The sequence below is a fragment of the Lolium rigidum genome, chromosome 2, assembly GCF_022539505.1.
Source record: "Lolium rigidum isolate FL_2022 chromosome 2, APGP_CSIRO_Lrig_0.1, whole genome shotgun sequence".
Classification (NCBI taxonomy): Eukaryota; Viridiplantae; Streptophyta; class Magnoliopsida; order Poales; family Poaceae; genus Lolium; species Lolium rigidum.
In genome coordinates, this window is record NC_061509.1 from 229,270,675 (window position 1) to 229,294,294 (window position 23,620).

Genomic DNA, 23,620 nt, shown 5'->3' on the forward strand with positions numbered 1-23,620 from the left:
ACATCTCAGCCAGCGGCGAGCCGGCGATACGATTCGCCGCCACCGCTCTTCTCCTCCGCCATCTGGCAACTTCCAGAAACCTACCAAACGCCAGCTTCTCTACTCTGTACGATCACACGCCGCTTCCAAAAATCCAACAAAAATACCAAAAATCACAACGGCATGAACTACCTCAAGAACTCGCGCTCCTCCCTCTCCCGACTCCTCCGCCACAATCTCGCCGGCCGACCGCAGCCGCCGCCGCCGCCGCTCCCGGCGGGGCCAACCGCGCGGCACTACTACGCCTCCCCGCGGCTCCCGGCGCTCCTCCGCCCGTCCAGCCGAGGGCTCCTCCGCCACGACCCCGCCACCGCCGCCGCATGCCGTCCGCCGCCGCCGCCGCCTCCCCGGCACTACTTCACCTCCTCGCGCCGCCCGCAGGTGATCCACTTCAGCCGCCGCCGGGGCGGCAGCGGCGGCGGCGGGGCGCGGTGGTACCACGACCGGCGCAAGCTCACCGCGGTGGTCCTCATCTCCGGCGGCGCCGCGGTCGTCGTCTACTTCGGGAACCTCGAGACGGTGCCGTACACGAACCGCACCCACTTCATCCTCGTCTCGCCGCGGCTCGAGCGGCAGCTGGGCGAGTCGCAGTTCGCGGATCTCAAGAAGGAGCTGGCCGCCAAGATCCTGCCCCCGCTGCACCCGGACAGCGTCCGCGTGCGCCTCATCGCCTCCGAGATCGTGCGCGCGCTCCACCGCGGCCTCGCCGACCGCCGCGCCGGCGAGGACGACTTCAGCGACGCCTCCTACGGCGACATCTCCTCCGACGCCGCCATCAGGAGCCGCGACATGGACGCCGAGGACGTGATGCGGCGCGCCTCGCCCGACAAGGACGCGGGCGCGGCCGCCGCGGCGCAGCGGAACGACGAGCTGCTCGATGACCGGTGGGTCGCCGAGAGCAGGAGGCGGGGCAAGGAGCGGGGGGCGCAGCCGCAGACCAAGCATCTCAACGAGCTCAACTGGGAGGTCATCGTTGTCAGGGATAACATCGTCAATGCGATGTGCTTGCCCGGCGGTAAAATTGTTGTCTTCACTGGATTGCTCGACCATTTCAAGACCGATGCTGAGATCGCAACTGTGCTCTCCCATGAGGTAAAAGTTTGCTCATTGGACTATCGGCTCACATATTGTTTTTGTTGCTTTTTACACTGCGTTTGAACTTACATTGGTGTGCCTCTATCTTTTAGATTGGGCACGCTATCGCGAGGCACGTGCCAGAGATGATCACCAAGGGCATGTGGTTTACCATCTTGCAGATTGTCATCCTGCAGTTTATTTACATGCCAGATTTGATCAATGCAATGTCAAATTTGCTTCTCAGGCTGCCCTTCTCAAGAAGGTATTCATTTCTGCATTTCGCATTGTTCATGAAACTACGGTATTTACATTCTACACGTGATAAGTTGAATATATGACTGAAATGACATGCTCTCACAAATCTGGCAAAGCCAATAAATTTGGACCAAATGGGCTCGATTTATCTAGATATATCTCATTTTGTTGTAATTTATAAGAATCTTGCTTCAAGTATCTCTGTGTAGGTCACCCAAAACTAATTTGAGCCATCCTATTATTTCCGTTTAATGTACCACACATCAGTCAGAATCTATCTAGGTAAAGTGATCTTTGTACCACATTAACAACTTAAAAGTAATGGTCACCAACATCGAAGTTGGGTCCAAAACTATTAAGACTTAGACTAGTATCATTGTCATTTGACTTGGGAGATGCTCTTACATGCCTGCAATCCAGGTTTGTAACTTCATTAAGCAAGGGGTGTTCTCAAGATACTAATGTGAGCAGCCCTATTAAAATATTTTAGCTTTCACCACAGATAAGTGATAATCTATCTAGGTGAAGTGATCATTGTACCACATTAACAACTGAAAAGATTTGGCAAGTCTCACCATTGCCACCGACATCCAATTTATGTCAACTATTAATAGTATCACTTGTCATTTGACTTGGGAGATGCTCTGAAGAAGTATGTGCCTGCAATCCAGGTCTGTAACTTCGTGAAGCAATTGGTGCTCTCAAGATACTAATGTGAGCAGCCCTATTAAAATATTTCAGCTTTCGCCACAGATAAGTGATAATCTATCTAGGTGAAGTGATCTTTGTACCACATTAACAAATAACAACTGAAAAGGTTTGGCAAGTCTCACCATTGCCACTGACATCCAATTTATGTCAACTATTAATAGTATCACTTGTCATTTGACTTGGCAGATGCTCTGAAGAATTATATGCCTGTAGTCCAGGTTTATAACTTCATGAAGTGTCAAGATGTTTGATCATATCCTTTCATGGATAGAAAGAGGACATTTATATTTTAGGTTATTCAGAGGCACCTTTGAGGCACATACTATTTATAGGGACTAACTCACAGCAGTGGCATTTGAAGTAATAAAACCCATGGCGCTTGATAGTCCTGTGTATGAGTTGTTTGTTCTTTGTCCTGCGTGGACATTGGAGAGACATCTAGTTCTTTGTTCTCACACTATTTTCCAATTATTGTCAGAGTCCATTTTGATAGATTTATTAACTATTCACAAAGGTAGAAACTAGACTAAATAAGATTTACAATACCATATGTCATGTATACCGAATCCTGGGCATGTAATTGATCACCAAACACCAAAATGACTAGAATGATAATAGGATATCCCAGCGGCAGACCTTTTCGCCAAGTGGTTGGGCTAAATAGAGTGTATTTTTAGCCAAAAAATTGGCAAATATGAAGGAGTGTTAGGTAAAAGATATTTGGGCTGGGGGTGCCAGTTCCCCCCATACACATAGGTACACCGTTGGGATAACCTTCTTGTAAATCTATTACACCTCCTACCAAAGTTGACAAGGATGATTCCCTTCTTGTACATTATCAGAATCCTATTACAAATGCATTATCATTTACAGTGGATGAAAGTTTGGTTGTTTGTCGATTTTCAATCAGATTCACTCAGAAAAATCGTTTCAAATGTACAAATCGATCGTTCTGAGGATTGGGTTGTGTATATTTGCGATTCTCAAGCCTTTTACCATTTGGTAAGTTTGCACAATACCTACCGGCAAAACCAGTCCCCTTGACAAGTGCTTGTTCCAGTATGAAGCAGTGTCACAGGTCAGTTAGGATCTTCAGTGATGGGAAAGTTTGAAACATGGGAAAATTGGTTTTTTATCCAAAAGATTACTGGTCTTAGATCATCTACCCAAAGTTGAATGTCCGTTAGTAAAATACCCATTAGGGACTTTAGACCAACTAATTATCATTCAGTCCGTAAGAAAAAAACTGTCCCTGGGTGACAAAACGGAGCTGGTCACAAGACTCTTTCTAGGCCAGCTTCTGTGAAGGAGATTCAAACCCTCGCCGCAGCTCCCAGCGGCAGATGAACCACCACAGCGTCCACCCTTGAGCGTTGCTGCTGCTGCCGTTCCCAATGCCTGTTGCTCGTTAGCGACGGGACATTGCCGGCGTCTGTTTGCCCGTCCCTGATTTTATTTTAATTCTTTTTTTTTGGTGTTGCTGTACCACACAAATTATGCATTTTAGCTACAGGTACTGGTGATTTGCAACCTGATCACTATTACTTCAGCCTCAACTTGATCAATATTGCTTCAGACTAAGTAAAAAACTAATGGAAGTACTGATCGACTTATGTTTCTGATGGTAGTGCTAATATTGCTAGGCTAACACCTGCATGCATATAAATGACAGCTATCAATATGTGATCCTTCAACACACCTATAAGGACCAAACATCCCTATAAGGACTACATCGCTGCCTAGTCAATGCAAGGAGTGATTCAACTAGGGAAGTGAAAAAGGAACAATCAACTCACACAGCTATTAAAGGGTTGAGCTTGTCTAGTTCACACAAAACACCTTTTGGGTAGACCGAGAGGTGATTTAATCCTTTTAATGGGTATTTTACCAATGGACAATCAACTATTGATAGATGATATAAGGCTGGTGAACATTTGGATGAATAACCAATTTTCCCTTGAAACATTCCTGAGCTGACTAAATTTGGGAATTTTTTTGCAGAAGTAAAACTTCGAATCAATGTTTGTCTGAAATTATTCAAGGGGGGAATTAGATCTGTCTGTTTGAATACATTTGCAATAGAGGGAAATTATTCAAGGGAGAAATTATTCATATCTTGCGTATGATTGTTCGAAATAAAATACAGAGTACTCTGTACAACCATTTCTAGCAAAATTTAAAAAAATAAAAATAACACTCGACTATAATAGAATATTGACTGTTGAGCCTCGTCGGTACAAGCTATCACTGGAGCTTTCTATGATGAAAGCTCGTTTCCTCGCTGTTAAACTGATATCTGTCATGGCCAATACTTCCTTGCACACAGCTGCCAAGTAAACAAGTGCAGACATTGAGTGCTTCTGCCTAGTGCATCTGAAGTGTTGCATCATAGGAGCTATGATGTGCAGTGGTGGAGCCAAGATCCAAAACCTGTGATGCCAAGCTTTAAAAATGTGGAGATTGTTTTTGTTGAGAACACATTTATGTAGACAAATTAAACGGGAGCAGAAAAGATCACACTTTATTGCAGCATAACTATAGTAGAATCCCTTTGCGATTAATGTATATCTTCATGATATGACTATTCCTAATTTTCAGCTGTTTGTGAAGAATTTGCAACATTTGACTGTGACTCTCACTTCTTGAGAAATATATCCATTTGGCTAAGTTAAGACCTGGCAATAAAAAGTTGTTGCTATAAGAAAGGAATTTAATTAATTGATAAACGAAGAGAATATGTGACATAGAACGACAACTTTGGATTTCGAAACTGTACTAATCTTCTGAAAATTGGAAGAGACGGAAAACAAAACAGGCCTTGCAAATAAAAGGGGAAGGGACTCGGTATGGTGCTGAACTGATCGAAGAGACGAGGAAGACTCAAATAATGCCGTTGCTGTGCCTCGCCGCCGATCGAATTGATGTTGACGACTCGAGACGGACGATTGGACGAACTGCGAGGCTGGTTTCGTGCTGCCTTGGGCCTGGTCGCTGGAGCCTGGAGGTGCTGCCGTACCTCACGCCTGCCCTCTCCGGCGATGGACGGAGGTTGCCGTGTGCGGTGCGCCTGGTCGCCAATTCTGGGCGGTGGGGCAGCCTCCGTCCTCGGTGTCAGTAGAATTTAGGGAAGTAGAAATTGGGGATTTACACGAGGACATGATTACATGAACGTCAAAACAGAATAAGAGAAGACGCTGGACAAAGATTGTGAGGATCAGCCAGGAAGTTAGGCGGTTATATTACTTTGTTTTGCAGTATGACCAGCCAACCGATTACCCCATGCAGATGAAAAATGGGCATGCTAGTCAGTTTCCAATTTTTTTGCATTGAGCAGCGGGGTATGCATGTCTGGGTATTAAACTTTCCAAAACCTGTGTAGTTGCTTAACTACACTGCCATAGCGTGGCTCCACCACTGATGATGTGTAGCTATAGGAAGTTAGCAGTTGTCTTGAAACAAGATGGTAAGTAACTGAAGTCATCTCCTTAAACATGGACTATCTACTGATCCGTCTGTTAATCTGATCTGTCACTTCTGCTGTGATTATTTGCTCCATTGATTGAATAGTTGGTTGTGTACCTATCTGCCTCGTCCAATCTGGATCTGCTGATGCTACTTTCTGTTGATATGAAATTTTCCTGCCACTTCTTGATGTAGCCTTGATTGGTTCGTCGATACATCAATATTTCATACGATTAGGCGAATCCTGCACTACTGTACTCTGTCCAGTTTTTTAACCATGGATCCCTATGACGAAAGAGTTGTGGTCATACTTTCATCCATGTTTGACCATGGATAATCCTCCATGTTTCTCGTCAGCTGTTTTAGTACTAGTGAGATTATTTATTTGTAGGGACAGTCCTGTCTTTTGTCCATCGTAAAAAGTAAACTACTGTTTTTTTTTGGACTGGGCAAGCTCGTTAGCTAAATTCTAGTTGCGCTGCAATATGCCAGTATGTTTAATTGGTATGTCACTAGTCTTTCGGGTGCTGTACAGTTGTCGACCTTGTTATTTCATTGTCAAATCTATGCAAGAATCTCTTGTTGGAAGCTTTTCTGATGATGTTACCTGTGTATAGGATGGAGATTGAGGCAGATCACATTGGAGTCATGCTACAAGCTTCTGCTGGTTTCGACCCACGCGTAGCTCCTACAGTCTACGAGAAGCTAGGAAAGATCGCGGGAAATCAATCAGCGCTGAAAAACTACCTCTCCACTCATCCTTCGAGCCAGAAACGGGCCGAGCTGTTGTCACGAGCCCAGGTAATGGAGGAGGCGATGCAGTTGTACAGAGAAGCTCGTGCTGGCCATGGCACCGAAGGTTTCCTCTAGGCTCTACCTGACGCGGAGACATGCTCCTGTTACCTGCACAGCTATAATCTGTAAGAAGAGGGTCTTTTTTTTGGCTGAAGTTGTATGTTCTGTGCCTTGCTATTACGGTCTGTTTCTCCTTGTCAGCCACATTTGCGAAGCAGATGCTAGCTGCTTCATTTGTGATTAGGAAAAAAGGAATAGATGATTGCTGTCAATAATTGGTGTCCCAGAGCAGCTTCTACAGCACAGATTCCTTGGGTTTATGGGGATGTTCCTGATGATGTTGATTACACTTTTTTTGTCACCTACTATTCAGCTAGTAGTCAGCTAGTCTTGGAATATTCAGATCTCACCCACTAGTTTGTTTCGCCAATCACTTATAACTGAGTTGTCGTGGAAAACTTAATTATCCTGGCCTTGTAGCAATCTTGACGTGCTCGTGCACTTCGTATTTGTGAATTAGATGGTAGCTGCTTCATTTGTTATTAGGAAAAAAGGCCTTGATTCCCTTTGGTTTATGGGGATGTTCCTGATGATGTTGATTACTACCCTTTTGTCATCTACTTGAACTTGTATAGTCAGCTAATCTTGGAATATTCAGATCTCATTCTCAACCACTAGTTTGTTTCCCTTTAAATAGCCAATCACTTCTAACTGAGTTGTCACCGAAACCTTAATTATTCCGGCCTGCTAGCAATCTTGACGCGCTTGTGCAACTTCGTATTTAGTCAATGAATACACCTATTTCATCATGACACCGTCCTGATGCACTTGTACACTACTATGTCTACCTGCTGAAGATCCGAAGTTGCACGAGCAAGACTAGTTGCTTCTACACCCAACAACCCTCTCGCCGATATCCTACATACACGTTCGGTGGCATGGCATCAGCGTCGAACGGAATATTAGCGTGGGATTCCACGACTTCTGGTCCCCCGTGTCACGGTTGCTTGGAGAGCTATCTATCTATCTAACTGGGCGATTATCCTACTCTCCGTCTCTTCCGTTGGCGTCTCTCCTCCCTATCAGATCTGCAAATTGCTGCCATATACAAATGCTCACTTCTCGGAAACGCCATAGTTTATCAAACTATACAGTATACAACTATGCCATAAGCTGGGAACACACTGGTTTTGCTAGCTTTTCGGTGCACGAAGCGTCGTGTCGCTCGCTGATTTGTTGTTGCTTTCATCCATGCATGACGATCATGCTTCGTTGCTGCAGTGCTGGACTTGGACTAAATGAGACCTTTCCGGCAGCTAAAGGATGGCGGCCTTCGGTTCGCCGATTGGGTCGCAATTTCGCGGTGTACTTTGACCAGGTGGTGGCCGTGTTGGGACGCCGGGATTCCGAGAGAGGTGCGTGCAAGGCGGGGAGCTTTGAACGTCGGAAGCTTTTGCTGCGCCGTGATAGACCGAGGTGCCAGCAAAGCGAAAACAGGTTGACCATCCAGGCAGATAGCAGGGCTAGCAAATCTCTTCTCCATTTCAAAACGCGATGTAATTTCTCCTATAAATGATCCTAGACTACCCTCCCAACCAGGCCACCTGAGATGGGCAAATCAATCTGGTTCGTCCAATCTGGTATGAACAGTAACTTTGCAAACCCACTTTTCACCACAGCCGTCGGATACGGTAATTGTTCTTTCACTCTTTACTTGTCTAAGTAGGTCCATGACAGATGGGGCCTTGCAGGCGTGGGGTCAGCGAGCAGAGGCGGCGAAGTCACTCGCTCAGGTCGCCTTTCTCTCGTCGTGTGCGCCCACGGTGAAAACCCTAGCCTATCGGGAGCCTCCTCTCCTCTCCCAATCCCCTGCCCCGTCTCCTCTCATTCTCCCCCAATCCGCCGCCTCCTCTCGTTTCCTCTCCCCCGCTCGGAAGCAGCACACCGCCGCTCAACTGGAGGACCGCGGGCAGGCGCGGAAGACGTCCGCGTGGAGGCGATGCGTCGGCGGCGGCTGGCGGCGCGCGTCCTCGATTTAGTCCAGCGGTGGCGGGCGTCGCGCGTCCTCGATTTAGTCCGGCGGCGGCGGGGGCGGCGATAAGCACCCTAGAGGTTATCCCCCTCCTCTTCTCTCAGATCCTGGAGATCCGCTCGAGGGGGGACGAATCGGACGAAGAGGGGGAGATGGAGAGCGGCGACGAGGCGATCCGATGCGTCGCGGGTTGAGAGAGCGGTGTTGGGCTGGTGGTGGCGGCGACGATCTCTGCACCTTGCCGGCGTCGCGCCTCCTCCTCTCCGACCTCGAGCTACCGCGTCGGCGTGCCTCTCCCCCTCGCGCCTGCTCCTCTGAGGCCCAGAACCGCCGCGGCGTCGCGCCTCTCCTCCTCGATCTAGAAGGCCGGCGGCGGATAAGGTGTAGAAAAGCGGGAGGGGCAAACCTAGCCAGAAGGAGGAGTGGGTCTCGGTCCATAGCTGGCTGGAGCTCGGTCAAGGGCTGCTGGACGAGGAAGGGAGGAGCACCGCCGCCTCCTGGTGCAGCTCGTCGACTCCCGGCGTCTCCATCCTCCAGGTATCCCTTCCCTTCTTCTAGGCTACAAACTCACGGGGGCAGCCACCAGAACGATTTTTTTTTATTTTGACGGTTCCACAGAATGATTGGAAGTACTATCTGATAGTTAACAAGAAGCAATCAGCTGGTATGCTGATTTATTACTGAAAAAAATGACCGGGGTACTCTGGTGTGTTTTTCATGTGGACCAGACAAACAACAAGTTGGACTGGCAGGACGAAGAGCCAGGCTGTGGCCTAATACATGGATATGCCGCTGCAGGATGTGGGACTCTACCTAGACCTTGGCTGCCTCCCCTGTCTTCCTCCCCTTTCTCAGTGGGTCTTCTTCATTTGGTTTGGTTCTTTGTTATGCAGATCTGGACTCAGTGGGTCTTCTTCATTAGTACCTTGTTGTGCAGGTCGGCGAGGTTTTGTGTATGAAGCATTCTTAGTTGGTAAGTAGCTTCTACTGAAGGACATCATAACAAGGTTATTTCTCGATACAATCAAGTTTGTTCCCGCATTTTATGTTATTTTTTATTCTAGCACTGCTTAGGTCTGTTTCAGTATATTCTAGATTAATTATTTCTTTGTGTATATTCCGTTGATCTGTGTTGTATACAATATGGACTGCTTTTTTGAAATTCTCATGGTGCATCTGCCTAAATTGGTTTCCTTTCCAGGTTGTACTCTATTCAGGAGCCATTGTACATGCTTTATGTTAGCTTTGGTGGTTCCAAATGAATTATGTTGGAAGTCATGTAAGATTAATAGTACTGAATTGATGAATTAGGTAATGGTGAAGAAATCATATGCTATCTTGAGGGGCACTTCTGTTCATATTCTTGTAAATTGCTTGGATGTATCTTCCCAATTACAGTCATACATTTTAAGTTCAGTTGTCTGAAATGATTTTTCCTGTACTACTAGATCGTGCAAGTAAGATAATTGGAATGTGAATATCATATATGTACACAATTTGTTCTACTACTAGATCGTGCAAGTAAGATAATTGGAATGTGAATATCATAGATGTACACAATTTGTTCTCTATCCGGTTCAGCAATCACGATACAATTTTTATAAGAAATTGACTTTTTTATGGTTCTATGTGATTATATCAGTTTCAGTAGCTACCATGTGCTAAAGTACTAACTAATGTATCGCAACACTGTGCAGTGCTTCAATGTTCTACGTGGTGCAGACGCTGCATGGAGTGGTGAGGGACAGTCGAACAGTGATCGTGTCGATCCATCAGCCGAGCAAGAAGGCCTTTGAGCTTTTTGATCAGTCGTGGTGTTCTCTCAGGGGGGAAAACAGTGTACTTTGGGCAGACCCGTGAGGCTTATGAGTTAGTACATCTGAGTTTACGTATCTTTGTATATATGTGTTCCTGCAATGCCAATGGGGTCTCTAAATCATGTCCTGTCATGTGCATTTCACAGTTCTTTCCCAAGCTACCTTCCCATGTCCACCGCCTCCATGGATTCAGGTAGAAGCTGGTCATGTTGGCTACTGGAAGTCTGATAGAGTGAAGAATAAAAAGGCTGGAAATTCCATTGATGATGTGGTAACAGAAGAATTGGAGGTGCCTTCTGGTATTAATAAATCTGGCAGAAAGGTGGGTTCAATCTTTACAAATTTGTGTAGCTAAAGTTTGAGCTTGGCAAGTTTAATTACACACATTGAAATGGCTGTAATGGGACAGTATGTTTGTTTGCCGCCCTTACTGTATATTATCTGATCCAATCTGCTACAAGATGACATTTTGATCTGTCACAAGATAAGTACCTTGTATGATACTATTCCATTTTTCAGGTTTTTGCTGATGTGGCCATGTGGGTGGGTTTGGACCGGCTTGGTTTTCTGCTAAGGCCCTTGATATAGACTAACATAGTGTATTCATCAGCTATGAGGTCCACAGAGAAGGTTCGTACCGAATAGGATACAGTTCTTCATAACTACCTTGTCAAGTAGGTTTTTGGAGATTATTTGCTGACATATTTAATGTTGTTTTCTTCTAAGTATCTATTTCTTAGTGTGTTGTGTGAGATAAGATGGAATAAATAAACTAAGTTCATTCATGCTTACAAACCTGATTGGAAGAGGAATTAGTAACTACTACCTTTGTGCCCCCAAATAATAGGTTGTAGAATATCCCTCCATGTTTATCCATTTAAGATATCAAAACTTTACAGATGATGCTTTGTTTCAGGATCTATGCCAGAGTTGTTTGTGCTGGGTCAAGTCGGCTCTTAGATTAAATGACTAATCTTCTCACCCTTATTGTGCAGTACTCATGTCAACCCTTATTTTCCGATTGGATATAACCTCACAGTCTTCTTTTTGCAGATGTTACAGGTCAGAATGTCGATGGTAGGCTTGATGGGTATTGCAAGTGTGCTTGGACTGGTTTCTTGCGGGAGGCACCCTCAAATAAGAAAAGTGACGCTGCTGCTCTTTTGAAAGAAAAGGACGAGATTATCACTCAGGTCATGGCTGAAGGTATGCAATTTTTTCTTTTTGATATTGCATTAATTAAATTATTCTGTTATAATGTTGAGAATACCAAATTACCAGTTCTATCATTTGAAATATTGTCATGTGACCATTTCAAGAATTAATGTTGCCATACGGTATGTTGCACCATGTTGAGCAGCCTTTGTCAGTGACAGTCATTGCTGACTCCAATGATCATTTACCGAGATGTACATATTAGTGACGTTAGGAAAGATGTAATGGCTTACAGAACATAGATAATAATGACAACATAAACTTTTCAAACATTTCCTGCAGGCGAGAGTCATATTTATCGGTTTGATATGAGTCTCTCATCTGCAGTTTATTGTGGCATTTGAAATTTGTATGCCCTTAACATGCGTTGGTTGAGTCCTTTACTGCTTGAATTGGAGCTATAGTCCTTTTGCTTTCCACTGTAACACTCTGATCTTGCTGTCAACGGTAGGCTACTAGGCAATAGGCATATACACATGGACCTGATGTGTATGTAAGTTTGAAGATATTCATTCCTTATCTACTTTATTCCACATACACTACACCACCATGTGATAATTTTGGCTTTTCTGACACTAACATCTTATGTTTACCAATGAAACAGGCGAAGAGCTATCGAAAAAACAAGCTGCTCAAGAAGCTACTATACGAAAACTGAGAGCACGGACATGGAGTATAACTCTATCACCACACTCTTATGAAATGCCAGTTTTTGAAACTAATCAAGTTTGCTGTCTTTTTATTGGTTGAAGCTAGATTCGTGAGTTTTAAGAAGAAAAGCAACGGCTGAACTCAAAGATCCAGGTAAAAGAGAGCAAATACGTTAAAAAGACAGGAAAGGAATGAACTGGACTTTTGATAATTAATTAATTCATCTGTACTAAATTGTTTCTTATCTGCTTTAATGACACACATTAAATATTTGCTTTTGCTGCTTGCATGATACAAAACCAAATTTGCACCCATATTTGGGTGGTTTGTTCGTCTCTCTTTTGATCATGTGTGAACACATTGTGCTGAGTTGTTCCTTTTAAACAGTAGTATGCGTAACCTCTACAGCTTGCTTAAAGTTCACGATTTCGTTCAACCAGACAAGCTTTTTTCCTTAATTACTTGTTGGATGGATAGCTCCGAAAAATTGCTCATTGAGAATAGTGGAGCTACTTCGGCTTCCTGAAGGAAGCACTTTTGCTCTATTCGTCAGTTTTTATTTGCTCGGGGCTTAAAATGAACCCATGCACTTAATTTTGACTTTGCAGGTTGAGGAGACAAAGGTTGAGCGTATTAAAAGAGATAAGGCGGCAACAGAGAAGTTGCTACAAGAAACAATCGAAAGAAATCAAACTGAACTTGCAGCTCAGAAGGAGTTCTACACAAATGCTCTTAATGCAGCAAAAGAGGCCGAAGCATTAGCTGAATCAAGAGTCAACACAGAAGCCAAAGTTGAGCTTGAGAGCCGCTTAAGAGAAGCCTGCGAAAAAGAAAATATGCTGATTAATACAATCGAGGAGTTGAGGAATGCTCTTACCAGTACAAGAACAGGAGGTAAGCCATGAAAATATGCATCTACTGTGCATCAATAATTCAATACCCCCGGGACATTTAGTCTGTAGATTGTGGTGATCTAACTGTAATCTATGTTGCTTTGTTGATTAAAACTTTTATCTAAAAGATTATTTTGTTGATCTATAATGTCATGAAATCTTTTATATTGCTTTGTTGATAAAAACTGGGGCATTTCAGGCTGCTTTCATGGAAGAACGGTTAAAAAGGGATCATGATGATCTTCAAAAGCGGTATCGAGTGAGCAGAGCTTTTTCGGTTTAGTCGGCACTACGGAGTAAAATTAGTCATGGACCAGTTGTCATTTCCTTTCATTTTTCAATACTTCGAGCCGGTGAACTTCGGTATAATGAACTGGTTACACAAGTTCCTGAGTCGACAAGGCCACTCTTAAGGCAAATTGAAGCCATGCAGGTATTTGTGCTTCCACAGATTTTTCCCTTCTTGGCGACGCTCAGTTGCGAAATGACCGGCCAAGACATACTGAGCCCAAGCCGCTGCTGTTGCGCCTCTCCCCTCGATGTACCAAGCGCCATAGGTGGAGGAGCAGCGAGGGGCGGCGCTGGGACAGAGGTGGAGGAGCACGGATTCAGCGCCGACTTACTTCTCGACGAGCAAGTCCCCCTCTTCCTCTCAACGCATCTTCCCTATCCCTCTCTCAGTTTATCTATGTCCACAGATTGGGCCATTCGTGCGATGGGGCGGGCGCGGTCTGCGTGATGGCGCTGCTCCGTGAGATCCATGGACGGCGGCTCGGTGACAGAAAGCAGGTGGTGTAGGCCCGACGACAGAGGAGGGAAGCCTCGGCCACGGCCAAGGTAGGCGCTGTACGGCACCTTCTTATCTATCACAATCCCGTGCGTATGTTCTGAGAAAGAGGAGCCCAATGAGAAATCGAGCGTGTCTGCGGCGGTAAGCAACGAGCAGCGACGGCGGGCACAGTTCATACGCCAAAGGGAGCTCCTCCCATTCTCCCTCTCTCTCTCTCAGCCCGTGCTCTCTCTACCCTCAATCTCGTCTTTGCTCTTTCCCCCTCTTCCCCTCGACCTAGAACACTGGTTGGCTGGATGAGGAATAGAAAACTGGGAGTCTCGTGTTTCTCATGCTTGGACCTGAATCTGCATATTTATTTTTGGATGTGTATTGGCTTATTTTTTCTGGCCACATTCTCCATATATGCATATCTAGAGTTATGAATCGATTTGGCCAGTCTATTATTCAGCTCATTAAAACTCTTGATGTTGATGATGATTTGCTGCTGTTTTTGCAGGTTTGTCATGGATTTGAGCAAAAAGAAGAGTCATATGAAGGTGATTTGGAGGAAGGAGGTGACCATTACTTGCTAGAACTATTGTGTTGGAGCCTTGGAGGAGGGTGAATTTGCCATCTATAATTTGGTATTTAGTTTAGGCACAGAAATATGGTACACTAATTGTTGGTTACATTAGCATTATATAAGTCTTTATAATATTTCATTTCTTATCTTTATACTATTTCTGAGTGTGCCATTCTAGGCCTGCTTGAGGCATATAAAATTGCTTATGTTGAAGGCAACACTTGTCGCTATTGCTACCTGTGGCTGGAAGGGATAGGAAGTAAAAAGGGATAGATAGTATCAGCCTCTTGGATGAGAAATTCTCATGATGCTCACTCAGACTGACAATTTCTTTTAATGTGAGACAAAAGTCACAAAGCTACCACGATAATTTGTTCTGGCCATTTATACAGAAAAAATATCTAACGGTTCCATTCTTGTGTTCTGGACAAGATGAACAACTTCATTCCTTTCTTTTTCTTGCATCCTCCATCACTCTGATTTGTTGATTGTCCCAATACTCTGATTTGTAATTACTAATTGTTCTTTTTTCAAAACATCTGTGTGCTTTTTTCCTAAATATTCGGGGAGGAAAAGAATATGGGGGAACTAGAGGAGAATCATGGTGAATAGTTGTCTTTCATTTCTTCAGGCGACTCGCTTATTTGGTTCTCGCTATGTATCTTACCTGGTTTTGTTTGTGTCTCCTATTTGCACTCATCTTCTCCTCAATATCCACCTATCTTCAGGTGGAAAAAGTGTACATATCAAGGAGGTTGATGGTGAATGGGGCGATTTTGGTGCGGCGGGGACGGCGAGGGCTTGTACCAGTCGTCGTCGGACTCCGCCTCGAGGTCGATGACGGGGACGGGGGCACCAGATGGATGAGTCGCAGGCCGGCGGTAGCGAGCGACCTCCTCGAGGAGCCGAGCCTGCCGCTCCGCCTCCTCCTTCTCCCACTGCTTGCCTGGTCGAGGGGCATGGCGTTGTCGGCGGGGACGAGGTCCTGGAGGGACCTCGCCATGACGGCCTTGAGGATTGCGGCGTCCTCGGCGTTGTGGACCTCCTCCACCTTCACCGGCTTGCGCTTCCGCTCGCCGGAGGTGCCTGGTTCGCGCTTGGGTCAGAGGCGGCCGCGTGGCGTCGATGGCTCGCGGATGACGATCCTACCGCCGCTGCGTGCACAGTTGCTCGGAGGGGAAAGCGGCTCCGTTTTCACCGGCGCCCATGATGGCGCCGACCTGGAGATCGGTGTCGACCTCGCCGCCGAACCGGACGACGAGGAGCTGGCAGCCATGCGCCGTGGCTGCCAGCTGCTTCCCCGGCGGCTGGCCGATGCCCTCGACGGCGGGGGCATCATCGAACCGGCGCGTTGCCGCCCTCGATGTGCTCGAGGACATCGTCGAGCGTCCGGCCCAGCCGCGCTCCATCAACGCCGGCGCCCGCGGAGTTGTTGCGCGGAGGCGGAGGCGGCGGGCTGTCGTAGGAGGCGAGCTCTCGCTCCCACCGCTGCAGGAAATACGAGTTCCACGCCGTGTAGTTGTCGGGGTGGAACCGTGGCTCGGCGCGCTCCTCGGTCCGACAATGTCGGCCGGACCTCCTCGATGGTGGCGTCGAGGGCGTGTCCCCGGGGCAGCGGCGGGATCGGCACGCCGCCCGCACTTAGCCGCCACCCGCCGCCGGGAGGCCTCGTATCCGGCGAGCAGGGGTACCCCGCCTGGTAGAGGAGGGGTCCCTCCCACGCGTGGAGCGACCGGCGGGGAAAGCCGTTGTTGGCCGCGCCGTCTTGCCTGTTCTTCTGGATGTTCCCGCACTAGCTTCTGGCCATGCTACCTTATAATATGCAATTAGCAATATCCACCAAGTGATTGAGGTGCCACATGTTTGCTTTTGTATGCGTCTTAGGTTAATTATTTTATCTAAGAACTTCAAATCGAAGACTCCAAGTAGCATGTTTATGTAGCACCCAGACAATGCTTCTATCTAACAACTTCAAATCAAAATATCCAAATTGTTTCTTCTGTTGCATGAAGCTGGTAATGTAATTTGTGCATTTAAGCACCATATCTTTCATATATTATTTGTAATCTATCTGTATTATAGTAGTATTGTAAAAGCTACTAATTTGAAGCCAGGTGATAGCAGCTGATGTTTATTGATACTTCAATCACGGAGATAAATTAATTATTTCTGGATGTGGGTTAAAGATAAAGAAAAAAAACTAAAGAGTGGTAATGCCCACCTGTTGAGATCAAGTAACAATCCAATCGTAAAATTTAAAACCACTTAGTGTGCTTGCAGGAAGCAGGGTATAAGGATGTACAATTTTGAAGTTGATTGTTTAATTGTTCAAAATAGAGCTTCAAAGGGGCATATTCTCAGTGCCATTACCTTTTTAGATTGTTGTTTTGTAAGGGTGGAAAAGTAGGGGGTGCAATAGCGCCATTAATATGTTTTCCTCTTCACAGATTTAGGCGTTTCTTGGTTTTGAAAGTACATGTTAGCAGTTCATGTATTGATTCTGAGAAGATGGCTTTGTACGCGCCGACGCCTCCGCTCCCTCGCCACGTCACGAAAACGACCCCTCCGTTTTCTACGTCTAATTTAAAAAAAAACATCGGCCCAAATGTTTTTTCCTTTATAGATCATTCCTCCCATCTACAATTTTTCATCCCAAAACATGACAATGTGTAGCTTGCACACAGAAAACAAATGATGTGTGAATATCACACGTCTTATGTTGTGTTTTGTTCTACGTCTTTTTTTAGCACACGTCACATTGGTGATACTTTCTTGTCTTCACATGTTTTGGAAACTCAAATGTGCAAGTAAAACGAAATAAGAAATCGCAACCACTTTTCGGTCGGGGCAACTGGATTGCCCAAAAGAAAGTGGAAGAGATATCGAGAGCACTACCCAAATGAAAGTACAAGGGCCGTCGAGGGCGTTTCCTCCAACGAAACACACTACATACTATTATACCTCACCATGGGACGCCCCGTCGGATACTATTCTACTCGATCCAAAAGCTCTACTCCAACCTTCGGTACTAAAATAAACCAAATCCTATGGGTAGCCTCCACCATTTGCGCGATAGCACAACGGGTATTATTTGAAAGTTATTAAAACGCCATCCATAGGTACACTTAAACATTGCGATGAAACACAAATGTGCACGTGAGAAAATAAGAAATCGCAGCCACTTGGCCATAATATTTCTGTGATGGCAAGTGGATTACGCAAAAGAAAGTGAAAGAGATATTGAGGGCATTACCCACATGAGAGCACAAGGGATGGTTCAGATCATACGAGGGGCAGAAGGAGCCGTGGCATGGGAGCAAAGGGAGTAGCCAAAGGACGGTGTAGGGACCATCGAGAACATTTTCTCCAACTCACGCCATCAGATGATGTTATAGCTCGCCTCGGATGGCCACCCAACCCGAATGCCCTCCCTTTACCACTATGGTGATGACATCGGCAAGAAGAGTAGAGCTCCGCTCCAAGCCTCTGATATTAAAATAAGCCAAAACTTATGGTTCAAATTCTTATTGAATTATGCTATTTGGGCGATAGCACAACGCGCTAATTCGGTACTAAAATAAGAGAAAACCTATGGTTAGCCTTCGTCATTGCGCGATAGCGCAACGGGTCATCTAGTCAGAGTGAAACGGTAGAAAGTCGAGAGCAGGATTTGGCGAGGACGATGTACGTCAACGGAACAAGTTCACAATAATGGCGTCCACTGTCCAGGATCGGTGGTTGGGCGAAGAAGATGGGGTTACGGTCGTACTTGATGGGCCTTTCTGAACTGCATACCACTGCTCCGTCGGGGGGTCCTAGCGACCTACTGCTTGACGTGTGTCGTGGCTTGTGACATGTAGGAGTGGTGTGCATGGACGGCCAGGAATGATGGTAGACCCTGGTTGGGGATCGTGGCCATCGTTTTTTGGTGCGAAGAGAGCGTGCACTGTACTGATCAGGAACGTGCAAGCTTATCGCGACCTACCACTAGTGTGTCGTGACAAGTATATGAGTAGTGTGGATGGACGGCCAGGAATGAGGGGAGCCAGCCGTCATGCTAGATCCTAGTTGGGAATTGTGGGGCATCGTTTTTGGGCGCGAAAAGCGATCGATCAGGAACGTGCAAGCTTATCGTGATCTTTGATTGATTCTCCTCTTGTACACGACAAGCTTGTTGCCCTGACTTTTCCGGGATACAATCAATGTTTTAGAAATAGTCTTTCGCCCCGATGTATAAACAAAGTCAAAGGGCCAAACGGTTACACATTGACAACGGACCCTCATACAAAGCATATATTAATCTAAGATAATAATAAGAAAAGGAACAAAACAAAATACTCCCTCTATCCCACTAAAAGTGTCTCAACTTTGTTAATAAAGTTGTGATATTTTTGGTGAGATGGAGGGAGTAGTAAACTTGCCACTGAAGACACCGAAACAGGATCTATGAGCACCAGAGATTCACGACATCGCCCCCCAAGAGGGTAACACAACACGTCGTTGTCGGCGAGACCAAGACGGACAAGGGTTTTCACCCAGAGCACAAACGCGGAGAAAGTGCCCATTCTAGAGCGCCAATTTTTGCTGGGAAAAATCTTCGAATCACTCTCGATATTTCGGACTACCCACTTTCCCCAAGTCAAGCATTCATAACGCGATGATAGCTGCATTTGTCGAAGCGCTGCCAACACCGAAATCCCCGACATCCCGATGACCAAAGAGCAAGAACATCAACATCGCCACATCACAAAGAGACGCACACGCAGTCCCCCTCTTATTGGCCAGACACTCTTCTATTTCGAAGACTTGTTTCTTCTGATTAGCAACTGATCAAATTCAAGAGCCTCGTTGATTCAAAGTCATTTAGGTGGGCAAGAGAGCAGCGGGTAGATTTATATTTCCAGTTGGCTGCCCTTTCTTCCAGTAAAAGGGTCACTGGTTATGATGTTGCCCTCGGCGCACTAATAATTTAGCGTCAGCTGTTTCATCCACGACCATTGGAAGTGCAACAAGTGCTTTACAAAGTTGCATCACTAGCAATAAAGCAAACGCCTAAAGATAATCATATAGAGAACCACCATCCGTCCATCCGTAGCATGAGACAAGTAATTTGGTACCACGGATGCGGTACGGACCATGTTTATTATCAATTGATTACACGCGAGCAGACAGGCAAGTGGAAAGCAATAGAAATGTTCCGACACGCCCCTTGCCACCCACCATCCAAAGACAAGGAAGAGACCAGACCCTGAACCTAACTAAAACGGACTGGAATAGTATGTAACCAAACTGGAAAGGAAATGTTGGAAGAATCTTGTCCACAGCACCAACGCAATCGCCAAACCCTCCAATTGCCACCACCAAACCCACTGATGGATCACACGACGAGCTGAGCTGAGCCATAGGCGCTTCAGGGCTTCCACAGGAGGGTGGTGTCGGCGATCATGGCGGTCACGACGTAGGGGTCCATGTTGGACGCCGGCCGGCGGTCCTCGAAGTACCCCTTGCCGTTCTGCTCCGTCTCGCGGCCAACACGGATCGACGCGCCACGGTTGGCAACACCCTGCAGAGCAAAAACAGTTTGTCAGAACCACTCCTGTAACAAGACACAGATTCAGGTGATTCGGAGCAATGCACGTACCCAGCTGAAGGTGTGGATGTCAGCGGTCTCGTGCTTGCCAGTGAGACGGCGCTCGTTGCCCTCGCCGTAGGCGGCGATGTGCTCCTTGTGCCTCAGCTTAAGCTTCTCGACGGCAGCCACGATGACCTCGAACCCACCATCCTTCCTCATCGACTCAGTGCTGAATGCAAAATTCATGATCAGTAACAAAGTTCAGATGAACGAGGTGTTTCAAACTGTGTGTTCATCTTGATAGTCTTACCTGTAGTTTGTGTGAGCACCAGCACCGTTCCAGTCACCTGGGATGGGCTTGGGGTCGAATGTGACGACGACTCCAGCGATCTCAGTGATCCTCTGCAGAAAGGGAGAGTGTCATTTAATAACCACAATAATTTGAACTGACAACTAATACTGTTTGAAATAATATTCAGTTACTAGGATATGGTCTGAATAAGATCATATGGATATTCCAAATCATATTCCTGATTATACCTCAAGAATGTAGCGAGCAACCCACACTTGGTCACCAGCAGAAATGCCAACACTTGGGCCAACTTGGAACTCCCACTGAAACCGATCATAATTTTACTGTGGTCAGAAAGACGGCAATAATGTTTCATGGTACAGAAGATAATAAATGTACAGAAGTAGTATTCACCTGCCCAGGCATGACCTCCCCATTGATGCCACTGATGTTGATGCCGGCGAAGAGGCAAGCCTTGTAGTGGGAGTCAACGATGTCACGCCCAAAGGACTTCTCAGCACCAATACTGCAGTAGTAAGGACCCTACACACAGTTGAGATAAGTTAGGTTACACTTCAACATACTTTGCACCAAATTCAATCAATCAGTCAAACGTAGAAATGAGATGTACCTGGGGACCGGGAAACCCACCAACGGGCCAGCCAAGAGGCCAGTTGATGTCCTTCTGCAGGAGGGTGTACTCCTGCTCAATACCGTACCTACCATTACAACAACAAGGTCAGTCAGTCAACCAATTATCATTACAAAACAGTTAGACGACTATTTCAAGTGTCTTGATAATTATTAATCAAATACTAGGCATATTATATACCATGGCTCCTCGGCAGCAACAGCAGGGTTGCTGAAGATCTTAGCAGCGGCGTTCCTCTTGTTGGTAGGGATGGGCTCGCCAGCTGGGGTGTAGCAATCGCACATGACCTGCAAGTTGTTCGAATTTAGTAAAGGGGGATCTGAATTATTGTTAAGGATGTTGACAAGACGGCCATCGGATTCCTTCACTGTAGTTAGGTAGACCGGACACAAGCAGGCCTAATAACCAAAGAGGAGTAGTATATCTATTTTTTGGGTGGTCCTAGAATTAATAATTTTTTGTAGAAAAGACTTGGTAGATTTTATGAGAGATTTATTTTTGTTAAATGGTGGTTTATTAAACAATTCAGTTTCTACATCAGAAGAGATTTAGGGTGATTTCCCCTCATAATGATACTGGGACATAAGTAGTTGACCTGAAGACTTGGATCAGTCAAGTGCAGTGACAAATACAGGTACAGATCACTTGGACGGTTGTATTACTACAGTCTATAGTGGAGTGACAAATAGAGGTACAGATCACTTGCACGGTAGTGTTACAGTAAAAGTGGAATGGTGACTCACAAGGATGTTGTTCCCCCTCCTGAATGGGTCCTTGAAGATAGCCTGTGGGCTGGAAGATGACACATCCCCAAAGGCAAAGAAAGTTACTCCTGGGATCCAAAGTAAGCAAGCATGAAAACAGAGTAAACCTTGGTTGGTGGCACTTACTACAGGATGACCTCGCTGTCCTCGCCGGGGGCCTGGCCGGTGCTGGAGCCATCGTAGTTCCACTTGGGCAGCTTGCTGGGATCAGAGACCGGGCCGGGGAGAGTCTGCACCAACCAATCAGAACAGTATATACGCAGTTAGCGGAACAGTATATGCAGTTAGCAAAAAAGGATCCTCTGATATAAGCAGGGGAGCAGCTCAGTGGATAACTAGCAGAAAGGTGATAAGACACGGCACGGGATCCTTGCCGCTGAATCTTTACTGCTGAGATGGTGAGTAGTAGCAGTAGTATCTTACCCTGGCCTTGCTCCTGAGATCCATGCCAGATCCGCCGATCCTGCAATAAAAGGAGAGGATCCATACACGGTTAATTACAGAAAGAATCCAAACAAATTTAAGACTGGCTATTTACCATATACGGTGAGTGTTGATTTTTTTTACAGCGCACAGTAATACTGTATGATCAAAGATCGATCAAGGGAGGAGGAGAAATTATTGGATGGATCGCCCGATCAGGAGATAGATGGAAACAAAGCATCTGACCGACGCCATGTTACGCGTGGGGAGGACCAGGGGCAGGGCGGTGGCGGCTAGCAGCGTCTGGCCACTTCGGGGATCCGCCTCTCCCCAACCGGAGAAACACGACGAGTCCGTACTACTACTAATGGTACGGTTCGTTCGTAAGCGTATCCAAAACATCCAGAACGGGGAGCAAATCGGCACAAAAGAACCGTTTCTCTCGCACGGGAAAACACCTTTTTTATTTGTTCTTGCCATGGAGAGGGCGCAAGAAGAAGAAAGGTGGTGCTACGGCCGCACGAGCACCACCGCCGCTCACACGGATCGTAAAAGCAAAAATATTAAAGAAAAAAACAGTCGTACGACGAATCTGCCCGACGACGCAAACATCAACGAACACGGCCGCCTCCCCGCAATCCCCCGAATTTAGCAACGAGAAGATGAGTCCCCCCGGACGATCCCTCCACGAGCAGGTCGGCCTGAACCCACGCGCTCCCGTCGCCGGCGGCCAGGACGCCACGACGTAGAAACGGCCGTAGGGCGTAGCCCGTAACCGAAGATCCGGAAGAAAGAGGAGGAGCGGTGAAAGCGGGTAATAAGGGCGTACCATATGTACTCGGCGATGATCTTGTCCGTGGAGCCGGAGAGGTCGAGGTTGAGGAGATCGGTGAGGAGCGCCATGGCGTGAGGACTGAGGGCGAGGATTAAGGAAGGCTGGCTGGCAGAGGACGATGGGGTTCTGGTGCTGGTGCTGGTGCTGGTGGGAGATCGGGAGGGCGGCTATATAGCCGCGTACCCAGCTAGGCTGGGATGGCAAGGGAAGCAAGTTGTTGGCTGGCCTCGCCCAATCCGTACGTACGTATCCGTGTACAAAATCCCGTTCAAGAAACCAAAACGTATCCATCCGTGTATATCACCGCCGCGCCGCTATACGCGCGAGTACGCGGTTGTATATTCCGTATTGGACTGTATTTCTATCTATCTCTCGGTGTACTTGCACGGTGCCGTGGGTGGGCCCCGTCCCGGCTTTGCGAGTTCCGGGGATAAAATATTTCCGGCAGTTTGGTTGGATCGGCACGCCGGGGGTAGGTGCGCGCTGACCGTCGCGGTTATCTCCACCATCCTACGCTACCGTACGATGACACGGGGGACCGGACGAAGTCGGACCCACAGTCAGTGAAATGGCTGGGACGTAACCATTGTCAAGCGGTTTGCTGCGGGGAAAACAATTTGTTGTATCGCGGACGCCACAGCTTTATGGGTGGGTTATTATTCGCCGATTTTATTATCAGTTCCGAGCCTAGGGGTAACCCGGCTCGTGCGTAGCTTTTTCCAAGGAAAAAATAATAGTAATGCTTTTTTTCCAACGCTTTGGAGAGGAGTCCAAAGCCAA

At 46.6% G+C, this 23,620-nt stretch overlaps 2 protein-coding genes and 2 long non-coding RNA genes across 5 annotated transcripts; 3 read left to right on the top strand and 1 right to left on the bottom strand.

Annotated features, from left to right (window-relative positions):
* On the top strand, positions 1–6,992 carry LOC124688274. The gene is made up of 3 exons (XM_047221976.1): positions 1–1,131; positions 1,227–1,378; positions 6,162–6,992. Exons 1-3 carry the CDS (start codon positions 163–165, stop codon positions 6,412–6,414), a joined length of 1,374 nt encoding a protein of 457 aa, XP_047077932.1. The 5' UTR covers positions 1–162; the 3' UTR covers positions 6,415–6,992.
* A 1,471-nt stretch (positions 6,993–8,463) lies between these two features.
* On the top strand, positions 8,464–9,367 carry LOC124688276. Its single transcript, XR_006998472.1, has 3 exons — positions 8,464–8,908; positions 9,100–9,225; positions 9,309–9,367. It is a non-coding gene; the product is annotated as an uncharacterized LOC124688276 (long non-coding RNA).
* Positions 9,368–9,583: 216 nt separating this feature from the next.
* LOC124688275 lies at positions 9,584–12,209 on the top strand. Of its 2 annotated transcripts, none has more exons than XR_006998470.1 (7): positions 9,584–9,682; positions 10,069–10,240; positions 10,335–10,510; positions 10,708–10,818; positions 11,242–11,394; positions 12,008–12,076; positions 12,156–12,209. It is a non-coding gene; the product is annotated as an uncharacterized LOC124688275 (long non-coding RNA). The 2 variants fall into 2 exon arrangements; XR_006998471.1 differs by having other exon boundaries at positions 12,160–12,209.
* Positions 12,210–19,411: 7,202 nt separating this feature from the next.
* Positions 19,412–22,962, bottom strand: LOC124693074 (glutamine synthetase). The gene is made up of 11 exons (XM_047226527.1): positions 22,835–22,962; positions 22,006–22,045; positions 21,709–21,812; positions 21,562–21,610; positions 20,999–21,105; positions 20,798–20,885; positions 20,581–20,709; positions 20,415–20,489; positions 20,185–20,276; positions 19,944–20,103; positions 19,412–19,865 (listed from the first exon to the last, which is right to left on the bottom strand). Exons 1-11 carry the CDS (start codon positions 22,906–22,908, stop codon positions 19,713–19,715), a joined length of 1,071 nt encoding a protein of 356 aa, XP_047082483.1. The 5' UTR covers positions 22,909–22,962; the 3' UTR covers positions 19,412–19,712.
* Positions 22,963–23,620: the final 658 nt, after the last annotated feature.

Excerpts from the sequence above, each read along its gene's own strand:
- LOC124688274 (XM_047221976.1), top strand. The coding sequence starts at position 163 with ATGAACTACCTCAAGAACTCGCGCTCCTCCCTCTCCCGACTCCTCCGC. Across the intron at positions 1,132-1,226 it reads CAACTGTGCTCTCCCATGAG|ATTGGGCACGCTATCGCGAG; the intron begins GTAAAAGTTTGC and ends TCTATCTTTTAG. Across the intron at positions 1,379-6,161 it reads AGGCTGCCCTTCTCAAGAAG|GATGGAGATTGAGGCAGATC; the intron begins GTATTCATTTCT and ends ACCTGTGTATAG.
- LOC124693074 (XM_047226527.1), bottom strand. The coding sequence starts at position 22,908 with ATGGCGCTCCTCACCGATCTCCTCAACCTCGACCTCTCCGGCTCCACG. Across the intron at positions 21,813-22,005 it reads ATCTCAGGAGCAAGGCCAGG|ACTCTCCCCGGCCCGGTCTC; the intron begins GTAAGATACTAC and ends TGGTTGGTGCAG. Across the intron at positions 21,611-21,708 it reads GACAGCGAGGTCATCCTGTA|CCCACAGGCTATCTTCAAGG; the intron begins GTAAGTGCCACC and ends GTCATCTTCCAG.